This window comes from Leptodactylus fuscus, chromosome 6, assembly GCF_031893055.1.
Source record: "Leptodactylus fuscus isolate aLepFus1 chromosome 6, aLepFus1.hap2, whole genome shotgun sequence".
NCBI lineage: Eukaryota > Metazoa > Chordata > Amphibia > Anura > Leptodactylidae > Leptodactylus > Leptodactylus fuscus.
This window is the reverse complement of record NC_134270.1, coordinates 152,448,262-152,459,665: the sequence shown is the minus strand read 5'-3', so window position 1 is coordinate 152,459,665 and position 11,404 is coordinate 152,448,262. Positions and strand designations below refer to the sequence as shown.

Below are 11,404 nucleotides of genomic sequence, written 5' to 3'. Positions count from 1 at the left end.
ATTGAACAAATGGGCCTTGTTACAAATTTTGTTAAGGGGCCCCAAGGTTACTTATTACTCTCCTCCCAGTCCTATTAGGGCTCGTTCACATGGAGTAAACGCGGCATGCAATGTACCGCGTGTACAGGATGTTTGCGCCGCGATTTTGACGGTGCATGTTTGTGGTCGCGTTAGCGCCGCGTTAACGCGACCACAAATATGCACCGTCAAAATCGCGGCGCAAACGTCCCGTGCACGCGGCACATTGCGTGCCGCGTTTACTCCGTGTGAACGAGCCCTTAGTCTACATGTACATGTACCTTAATTTCCCACCAAGGGGATCCATCTGAATGGACTGAACTACTGGGCACGTGTGACCACCAGCACTACAGTACAGTAGGTGGATGTTCTGAAAGGAAATCAGAAGAACACCAGAGGGAGCTAGTGAGGGAAACAAAGAACTGTCCAAGCGATGACTCTATCACTCTCGCTTTCCCCATTCTTTCTTCCACTCTACATTATACCTTTCAGTATGGTCATGTCTCCCATTATTCCAGAGAAAAAAAACAATGCAATGTATTGGAGGTAGAGATTTATTTATTGTCCTGTACAATTGACACATTAATTATTGTAAATTTTGAAATATTCTTCAGATGCCATTTCTGGTTTCAATAGAAGAATATAACATTTTGGAGCAAAATAACCCAACATTATACCAGAAGAACTCACCAGAGTCACAACCATTTGAAGCAAAAGTTGGTTCCCATCTGTGACCACGGCATAGACAGGAACAAAGACGATCCATATTAGCAGATACGCCAATGTGGAGAACGTGATATCTCTTGCCAGGTTGTACTGACCAGGTGGAGCTTGGGCGACACAATTTAACATGAAGGAGACAAGAGCGAGTATTCCATTGTATCCAAACATCAAGAAGAAGCAGAAAACATTGGTTATCTCACATTTGAGATACTTATAGAGAAACGTGACCTGTTCATTTTGGTACAAAGAGGGTGCACTGAGAATGTACCACGTACAAAACAAGCCCTGGATGACCATACTAAAAATCAAAAAAGACCATGTTCCTATGGTCTTCAACCACTGGATATATTTGGTGGGAACATCTTTAAAATCAGTCACCAACATGACTTGGAGGGCTTTAATCGACAATGTAGACAGGCAACACGTAAAACCCATAGCTGGGAGTGGTTGCTGCAACTTGCACTCAACATCAGTAGGTTTACCAATAAAAAGGATGATGCTGAGATTGACAGCCAACAAAGAAAGAAGAGAGAAGCAGCACATGTGACCTCCGGAGGCTCTGACCAGAGGACTATGTCTATGTTGGAAAAAGAGAATGATGGTTCCAAGGACAAGACCGAAGATGACGAAAGAGAAGAGAAGAAGAAATATGACGGAGAGGTGACCCCATTGTAAATACATGTAGGTTGGGTTGGTGCAACTGGTGCTCCTTACATTAGACCACTGACCCATAGGACATGGCTGACATTGATATTCATCTGCAAAAAAAGCCATAAAAAATTTGGTAAACCATATAGATTTATCTATGTAAGCATAGTTTTGATAACACTAAATGTCTCACCTTCACTAGACTGAAACATTCCTTCTTGGCAGTCAACGCAGTCAAAACAGCAAGAATGGGTTCCTTTCACTCTTCTTACTTGTCCTCGTGAGCAGTTTCCTGAACACTGAGACTCGGGAACCTTATGGGAAACAGGAACGCTCAATAATTACCCAATAATGTGATTGTATGTCCATGTTATCTCTAACCTGACTTAGAAGATGCCGGTGGCCCCCTAGTTCCATGCAAGTTGACCCTTAGCTGTTAGTAGTGCCAGGTATGAGTATGTTGGCGTTTCTATAATTTGACACTACAGTCAAGCCGTATCACTGACCAATACCATTAGGGTAAAAGTGTTTGGGGTTATTTGGAAGACTGTGGACTGCCCTTTTATGCGCACTACTACCTTTATCTCTTGGTTTTTACCAATACATAAGCACTAGAGTTGCTTTAGATTCCTCCAGTCTCTACATTTTTCAACCGGGGCCCAAGATTGAAATTGACTCACCACGTTATCAGGAGTTCCCCAGTTAATAAGAGTGCTGTCCAACCCCATTTCTTTGTTGTAGGTTCCGATTTTGGTGAAGCCCATCCCAGACATGCTATAGGTCACTATATCGTAGCCAGTATTAGGGTTTCCATTGCTGTCGAACTTGAATGACGTGTTAAAGATGGAGAAATCTACTTTCTTCACCTCCTTGAGCAGCTGTCGTACATAAATAAGGAAGTTATTCATAAAGTTGAGTGCATCCTTGATAGTATATTGATATTCTAGCTATTGGCATGAGTTGCAAAAGATACAGTTAGAAAACCAGTTTGATTTGACCCAAATCCGAATTTTGGCGGTCAGATTACTGAATATAATGAGTGAAAGTGTTGAAAGCTAATAAATAGAGATGAGCGAGTAGTACTTGATCGAGTAGGTATTCGATTGAATACTATGGTATTCGAAATACTCGTACTCGATCGAGTACCACTCGCTGTTCGAATGTAAAAGTTCGATGCAGAACCAGCATTGATTGGCCGAATGCTATACAGTCGACCAATCAATGCTGGTTCTTCTCCTACCTTTAGAAGTCTTCTCCGTGCAGCTTCCCCGCGGCGTCTTCCAGCTCTTCATTCACTCTGCCAGGCATCGGGCCTGGGCAGAGCCGACTGCGCATGTCCGCTTGTAGTGCGGGCATGCGCAGTCGGCTCTGCCCAGGCCCGATGCCTGGCAGAGTGAATTCATAGCTGGAAGATGCCGCGGGGACGCTGCAAGGAGAAGACTTCTCAGAGGATCCAGCCCGACCCTCACTCGTGGACTTGGTAAGTATAATTTGATCGAACGTTGCCTACCCCTGAAACGAGCATTTTCCCCCCATACACTATAAAAGGGTTCGATATTCGATTCGAGTAGTCGAATATTGAGGGGCTACTCGAAACGAATATCGAACCTTGAACATTTTACTGTTCGCTCATCTCTACTAATAAACACTTATACTCACCTCCCCTCACATCTCATGCACATGGCTTCCATGGTCTGCTATCCCTGACTCCTAAGTGTCTTAAACATCATAATTTTGGTGCCCCATGTGCCTGCTGAAGCCCAACCATAGGCCTCAGTGGAGAATGTGACAATACCACCTAGACTGGAAGAGGAAGCCCAGGGAGCACTGGACACCACAAGGATATTCGGGAGAGGTGAGTAAAGGTATAACTGTTTAATATGTTTACACATCTCATATACTTTGAGACCCAGAGTATAATAATAGCACCGCTAGTTCATGATGGTCTCAAACAAATCTTTAGGACCACCCAAACCCAAAAGAAATCACCAGAGGTTTGCCCATCTCTAGATATAATACACTGATAGAGCACTTACCTTCCATGCGTAGATGTTAGATTCTTGTTTGTTGCATTTGACAGAGGTGCAATTCAGGAGCTTATGTAATGCAAAGGCCACTGCATAGACCGCCGTGTAAACACTATGTGCATGCAAAGCTGTCAGCGGGTTCAAAATTATAGGGATTTTGTCAGGTTCAAGAGTAATCCCTTGAAAGACATCACTGAATTGTGGGTATGTTTGTGAGATCATATTTCTTAAATACCCATCAAATCCTGAAACAGTGTGGGCACTTGGAAAGAACCCAATGACTGTGCCCACACGCTCAATGCCTGGTAAGGAAAGAATACTTTGGGATAGGATCCAGGATGCACTTCCTATCCATACCCTTGTCATATTGCGCATAATAACCTCCTTGAAGACAGCTACCGATTGGGTCAATGATGCAAAAACAAGCACTACTTTTACGTCAGTCTGCTCAATCTTGTCTAAGATGTCCTCTATGACAGTGCTTGTGTCGGAGACAGAGAGATACGTTGGAATTAGGCCTTCATAAGCAATGCAGATGCCACTAGACATTCCAGAAGAAGAGAACTGTCGAAGGGCAGTTTCACCGTAATCGTCCGCACTGGCGATTGCAGCTATCCAGTTCCATCCGAAGAATGTCATCAATGTAACCATCCCAGCCACTTGTTTTTGATCACTCGGCACAGTTCTGTAGAAGGCTGGGTATGTACTTTTATCACTAAATATATCAGCAGTCACAGAATAACTGATCTGAAAAAGTAAGGGGAAAAAGGGGTCATCATGAAATTAGCGTTAACTCAATAAGCTTCTCTTTCCCACTGAACAACTCTATGTGTGCAGGACCTACCATGTCACCATTATGTCACTGCAGGTCCTTCACCCTTTCTAGCCATAGGAACTGCAAGGCTGTTGGAGAAATGTCTGCTTTGGAGTGTTTAGTTTGTGCTGATGCCTAATACTTGGAGGTACCCACCAATGACCCCCCCATGCGAAGAGCTGCTTTAAGACTTACTTGCGGAATTCTAAAGATGCTGAACAACTTCATACTGACAGTGGCCACCTCAGTGGATGAAGGTCCGATCACAGCCAGAACTCGGGTTTTATACTCCGTCAGATTGCAGCTCATCTCCACCTCTTCTGTCCCATTTCTAGCTAAGAACAGCAGTACTGGATGTAGAATAGCCAGAGGATTAAGACAAGTGTCATAAACCTCATAGCCCAAAGACTCCCCTGGAAGTAGAGTCGTGCTGTTGTTAATTTCTTCTAAAGCAAATTTCATTGCCAAAGCCTGAAGAAAACCTGTAGGGTTCAAGCTGCAAGAAAACATGTTTTAGTGAAAAACAGAAACCTTAAAGGAGGACTCTGGATTAGGAAATCTATATTCAAATACCCTGCATGCATTATAAGAGGGATTCTCTCATTCCCATTTAGGAGGAACTCCCGATCCACCTGGTCACCTTCCTTCCAACTCATCCCCATTCACCTTAACCTGTGTACTATATATGTCTGGACATTAGATAATCAACTCTGCAAGGACAACCTTGCAGAGTTGAGCAGCTGTATGAGATCATGCAACTGCAGGAGCAGAGAGCAGGTTGTTATTAACACCTGGAAATTCCATAGAGAAAGAAAGAATGGTTGAGTGATGTGTATAGAGCTACGGGAGCCGACAAGATGAGGTTATGTGATCCACCAGGTGCGGAAAACAGCATGAGCCGCTGGGTCCTAGAGGACTCAATTCAGCTCTGCCGTGAGTGATAAGAGGTTGTACTCCTTCTGTAACTGGGGCTAATGTATTATTACCTTAAGGGGGCACAATATGGGCAGCACGGTGGCTCAGTGGTTAGCACTGCAGCGCTGGAGTTCTGGGTTCAAATCCTGCCAAGGGCAACATCTGCAAGGAGTCTGTATGTTCTCCCCGTGTTTGTGTGGGTTTCCTCCCACACACCAAAGACATACTGATAGGGAATGTAAATTGTGAGCCCTATATGGGACAGTGACTGACAATATCTGTAAAACGCTGCGAAATATGATGGCACTATATAAGTAAGCATAATAAATGAATAAATAATATGTGAAAAAAATAAGAAAATAAAAAAAAAATTAATATATAAAATGCTACTACGCCTGAATCACAGGTTCTATCCCCATCCCCACTACCAACATGAAAACTATTTTTAAAACTTTTTTTTATAGAAATTCTTGCTGTTAAAAAAAAATGTAGAATTAAAAAAAAAAACACAAAAACCCGAGTTTAAAAAATGCTATAGTCCTCAAAATCGCATGTACCAAAAAAACTTGAAAACATGTCCATTCATGAACCAGGGAATATGGTCAGTGAGGAAGTGGTTAAAGGTGCTGAGCGCCACAATCCATGGGCAGGCGTGACACTGTATTATGTATAAAGCAGCCATGTTTTTCTAGTCCTGTACAACCCCTTTAATTCCCAGCATTATGTTGATACAGGGAAACCATCCAGATGGCTGAGCCGCAGTGACATTCAGCGCAGCGCACCTCATTTATAGCACAGAAATGAATACATCTCTAGTGCTTACTGCCAATGTGTCAGATGATATCTAAAAATGCTTGTCTATGTTATAACACGGCTGTTTCCCCTTATTAGCCACACTTAAAGGAATCCAAATGTTCTTCATTGTTCAGTGTGTGTATAGTCAGCAGCAATACTGAATGTGTGTGCAGTTCTCTAGGACATAAAACTGAATGCGATGTCAAGGACAATTGGCTTGGGCTATAAACGGGTCTATAAACTCTACACATAGTAAAGTCTTTGTAAAGAAGACATCTAGAATAAAAGTGGCACATACTGTAACATCTTACAACATGTCTTCAGGTTCTACAAAGAATTAGAACATTCTACAAAGAGTCTTCATCATTGTCTCTGTTCTTAAAGGGGTTATCTCATCAGGACAACCTATATATGGCATTATTATCTATGATATACTGATTGCGACCCCTCTATTAAAGGAGTTTTACATATTGAAGATCTAAGTGTGTGATAGGTGTTGGGGGGGAGTCCAATGCCCAGGACCCCGAACAGATCAGCTGAGCCTCTTGATGGGCCCTGATGACTTGTTGCTGTATCATGTGACCAATCATTGTAGTCGAAAAGCTGATCGGTAGGGTTGAGCCGATCTTGAGATTTCAAGATCGATTTTAAAATCCGATTTCCGATCATTTTCCAGCCGATCTCGATCGTGAAATTTGCTCGATCGCCGATCGGAATCCGATCTTTTCCGATCCCGATCCTCAACCCTAGTCAATGCTTTTCTATGGGAAAAGTCACTTTTGGGGTTGAGCCGATCTTGAGATAACCTCCGATCTCGATCCCGCTGGAAAAGATCGGTTCGAAATCCGATCTTTTCCGATCCCGATCGCTCAACCCTACTGATCGGTGGAGGGGGTTGGATTCTACAGTAAGACATTAGATGCAACAGATCTTGCACACAGTCACCGGTCTCAGTGGTTACATGCATTCATGGAAGCATCAGTGTATGGCAGGTCAATACTATTTCCCTTCCCTTAGAGATATCTTTTTTAAATCCTGGACAACCCCTTTAATAGCTGGAATACCCCTTTAACTCAGTTACTAAATTGTCGGAGAAATCATAGGAACAATCTAATATAAAAAGCAAGATCTTATACTAGGGTAAGGTTATGTCTTACAAGACTATTTTCCGTCTTACCTTGAACATGTCAGAGGTTCTGGCTTCCAATGGCTTTCCAAGTCATTAACATTGCTGTGAAAAGGGAACAAACCTCCTATCATGAATTCTCCAGGCTTCTTAAATATTTGGTAGGCCACAGGCTCATGGGTTGACAGCACAAACCTTGCATTGAGTCTTAATATGAAGATGATGTAGAAGATCATAACTGTGGTGGTGGCTGGAGACAGCAGACAACAATACAGTACACACTACTAGTATCAGTGTACACAGTCAGTGTCAAAGACTGAACATGATGAGCGGTAACATGATATAGTCAGTAATCTCATGTTTTCCTCAAAGTCTCATGTCTCTAGCCCAGATATTTGAGTAAGTGTAAATTTTTGTCTTACACCAAAGAGTCGGGATTTGCAGTCAAATATTGAGGTTTGAGTGACATCATTTGCCGGAAATTCGAAAATTATTGGAATACAGTTTATGGGTAGATAGAAAACACAGACACTAGTATATCTTCAATGATGCATGTGTATGTGTCAGTATATGCAAGCATGCGCCAAATGCAAAAGGGGTTTTCTGGCCCCAAATCAAATTTTCTGAAGACCTATCCACAGACCTGCACAGATCAGCCTCTGGGTTTAAGTTGCTGTAAAATCGATTCGGGGCCAGGGAAACCCTTTAAAAGGTATCTGAAGTTTCATGAAAAGTTGAATTACGAGGTGTTACTATCCTATGTAGGCCTTATATCTTGTGTCCTATCAGTTTTTCTGCTGCTAATATCCCCATTAGGGCTGCAGCACATTTTGCATTTGTCTCTGAGCCTTTGGGCATGTACAATAAGGGACAGTCTGCTCCTCTTCCTTATCCATTACTGATGATACTGGTTTCTTTATAGAATTTTGCCAGGAGTAGCTGTACTATACCAAAGAAATAATGGAAAGTCCAAGTGACCATACTATAGGAAATCCAGGAACACTGAGCTGCAAATGCAGGGTATATACTGTACATGCAGACATGACACAGGAAGAAAGCAATCTATGAGCACCATCAGGAAAGCTGCTTGCTGTCTGTGAATAATATCCCATCTATAATTACATAAAAGCTAGAAGTAGATATAAGTATATAGAAGATTTTTCTTATGTTGTAAGATATGAGATTTGCATAATGTCTATTCCTTTGCAAACAGTTTGCAGATGTTCATGGAGGCTGTGAGGAGAATCAACCCCTCCTGCCTGCATTCAGTGTTTGAAGGCAGAACAAGACCTCCCTCTCCACTCACTGTGAAGACCTCTTGTTTTTGAATTGTATCTATGGACTGATCTTCCCTAGAAGCAGAGAGTGAACAGCAGCTGCAAGGGAGACACCTATTGACAGGAACTTTAGAGAGGTTTTTCAGGCAGAAATCAGCAATAAAGATGAGCGAGTAGTACTCGATCAAGTAGGTATTTGATCAAATACTACGGTATTCGAAATACTCGTACTCGATCGAGTACCACTCGCTATTTGAATGTAAAAGTTTGATGCAGAACCAGCATTGATTGGCCAAATGCTATACAGACGGCCAATCAACGCTGGTTCTTCTCCTACCTTTAGAAGTCTTCTCCGTGCAGCTTCCCCGCGGCATCTTCCGACTCTTCATTCACTCTGCCAGGCATCGGGCCTGGGCAGAGCCGACTACGCATGTCCGCTTGTAGTGCAGGCATGCGCAGTCGGCTCTGCCCAGGACCGATGCCTGGCAGAGTGAATTCAGAGCCGGAAGATACTGCGGGGACGCTGCAAGGAGAAGACTTCTCAGAGGATCCAGCCCGACCCTCACTCGTGGACTTGGTAAGTATAATTTGATCGAACGTTGCCTATCCCTGAAACGAGCATTTTCCCCCCATAGACTATAATAGGGTTCGATATTCGATTCGAGTAGTCAAATATTGAGGGGCTAATCGAAACGAATATCGAACCTCGAACATTTTACTGTTTGCTCATCTCTAATCAGCAACATTTTCAATTGAAGTGCATTATATGTAGGTCCAGAATCACATGCTCTCTGAACTAAGTGGAGTGAAAAGTTAGAGACCATTTAAGGGTACATACACAATGCAGAAATGTTGTGGCAGAATCTGCTGCAAAAATGATGTCTTCTATTCATTTTGGTGTGAGGGAGATGCTTCATTTTCTGCTAGATAGAAAAATCAACTAACAACCGATCTTTCGGGGATTCCACCCGGAGTTGCCATTGAAGTGAACGGGATTAGGACATATTTCTGTGGCTTTGATTTTAATCCTGAGTCATCTCATTCAGTATTAGTCGTCTGTTGGTTATCTTGTAGGATTTCACATGATGAATTGTTAGACTGTTTGCCAACATTTATATCCATTTTAATCAGGTATTCCAGGTGACAAGAGGTTTTCATAAGGTGAAGGGATCACATGACTTATTTTCGGCTGTATTATAATAGATCGCAATAGCACTATCGTCAGTTGTGAGATCCGCAGGGACTCGCTTTGTATCAGTAGAACTAGAACATTGGATATTGTATACATTATAATTAGAGCAGGTTCTGTCTTGCTTTGCAGACAATTACACTGTATTTGTATGAAGCCTTATTGCAGTTTTGCATGCTCCTCTGCTTATTTGAATGCTTTATTTCCATAGTCTAAAGCAAACAGGGAACTTGAGATCACAGTTTACATACAGAATGAAGAATAATATACGTACTGGATGTCACCAGCCATTGGCCTCCTTAAAGGGGTTTTCCATTCTAAAAATATTGATGACCTGTCCTACGAATAGACCATTAATATCAGATCTGTGGTGATCTGACATTAGATACCCCCGACAACGAGCTGTTCTCAGGGGCTGATACATAGAGAATAGAGCTGGAAGCAGGCAGCGCTGTTTACTGTGTAGTGGCAGAACAGAGTCACTGCAGCTTAGGTCCCATTCAATGAATGGATGCTGATCTGCAGTACCTAATCTGGCCACTACAACGCTGTTCTCTGTGTAGTGGCCTGACCTTTCACTTTAATTACCGTGTTTTTCGGACTATAAGACGCACCTAGGTTTTAGAGGAGGAAAATAGGGAAAAAAAATTTTGAAGCAAAAAAATGGTAAAATATTTAATATATGGGAGTTGTAGTTTTGCAACAGCTGCAAGGCCACATTGACAGGTGACCCTGCAGCTGTACGGGGACGCATAGAGTGTTTTTTTTTGCGGGGCCAGAAGTACTTTTTAGTTATACCATTTTGGGGAATATCTATTGCTTAGATCACCTTGTATTGAAAAAAAAAAACCTGGTGGTTTATGACATATGATTTTCTAATTTTATATATATATATATTCTAGGGACAAGAGGTGATTTAGAACTTTTATTTATTTCATATTTTTATTATATATTTTTAAAGCTTTTTTTTTTTTTTTTACTATTTTATTCCCCCCCGGGGGCTTGAGCCTGCGGTCACTTGATTGCAAGTCCCATAGACGGCAATACAAGTGTATTGCCGTCTATGGGACATTCTGTATATTAGTATTACGGCGGCTGGTCATAGAGCCAGCCGCAATACTAATATAGCCGTGACAGGCCGGGGAGCCTCATTAGGCTCCCGGCTGTCACCCGAACAGGTCGGCTCCTGCGATATCGCCGCGCAGGAGCCAGCCTGCAACTTTACAGGTACGGGGCCGGTGGGGACCGGCCCCGGGGGAGAAGGGGCCACCGATACTGACCCGGCATCCGCTGTACTAGAGAGGCGGATGCCGGGGAGGGATAGACGCCGGGGCCTGAGACATCGCTGCCCTGCCCTGCATGAAGCCAGCGGCGGGGGGACGGAGCAGCGGAATAGCATTACTCCTCGCGCTGCTGGCTTCATGCAGGGCAGAGGAGCGCAGCGATGTCTCAGGCCCCGGCATCTATCCCGTGCCGGCATCCGCCTCTCTATTACGGCGGGTGCCAGGCGCCACATTCAGACTATAAGACGCACCCTTCTTTTCCCCCCAAATTTTGGGGAAAAAAAGTGCGTCTTATAGTCCGAAAAATACGGTAAGTGGATCTGACCCATGACTGACCCATGACCAGATGTGGCACCATTTTTGCACAAATATAGCTATGTCTTTCTAATCCTATAAGGGAGGGTTCACACAATGTATTTTGGCTCGTAATCTGGCACGTCTACGCAAAATCACGGCCGCAAAATAGCGCTGCGTATACGATCCACGCTCCCATTGAAATCAATGGGAGCGTATACGGTCCGCAAAAGCTCCCACAGCGTAGACGTGCCAGATTACGAGCCAAAATACATTGTGTGAACCCTCCCTATTA

The 11,404-nt window shown here is 43.2% G+C and overlaps 1 protein-coding gene across 1 annotated transcript; it reads right to left on the bottom strand.

Annotated features, from left to right (window-relative positions):
* Window positions 1-600: 600 nt before the first annotated feature.
* On the bottom strand, window positions 601-7,302 carry LOC142208854 (taste receptor type 1 member 3-like). The gene is made up of 6 exons (XM_075277629.1): window positions 7,118-7,302; window positions 4,426-4,726; window positions 3,426-4,163; window positions 2,070-2,267; window positions 1,583-1,703; window positions 601-1,499 (listed from the first exon to the last, which is right to left on the bottom strand). Exons 1-6 carry the CDS (start codon window positions 7,300-7,302, stop codon window positions 601-603), a joined length of 2,442 nt encoding a protein of 813 aa, XP_075133730.1.
* Between the last annotated feature and the right edge of the window lie 4,102 nt (window positions 7,303-11,404).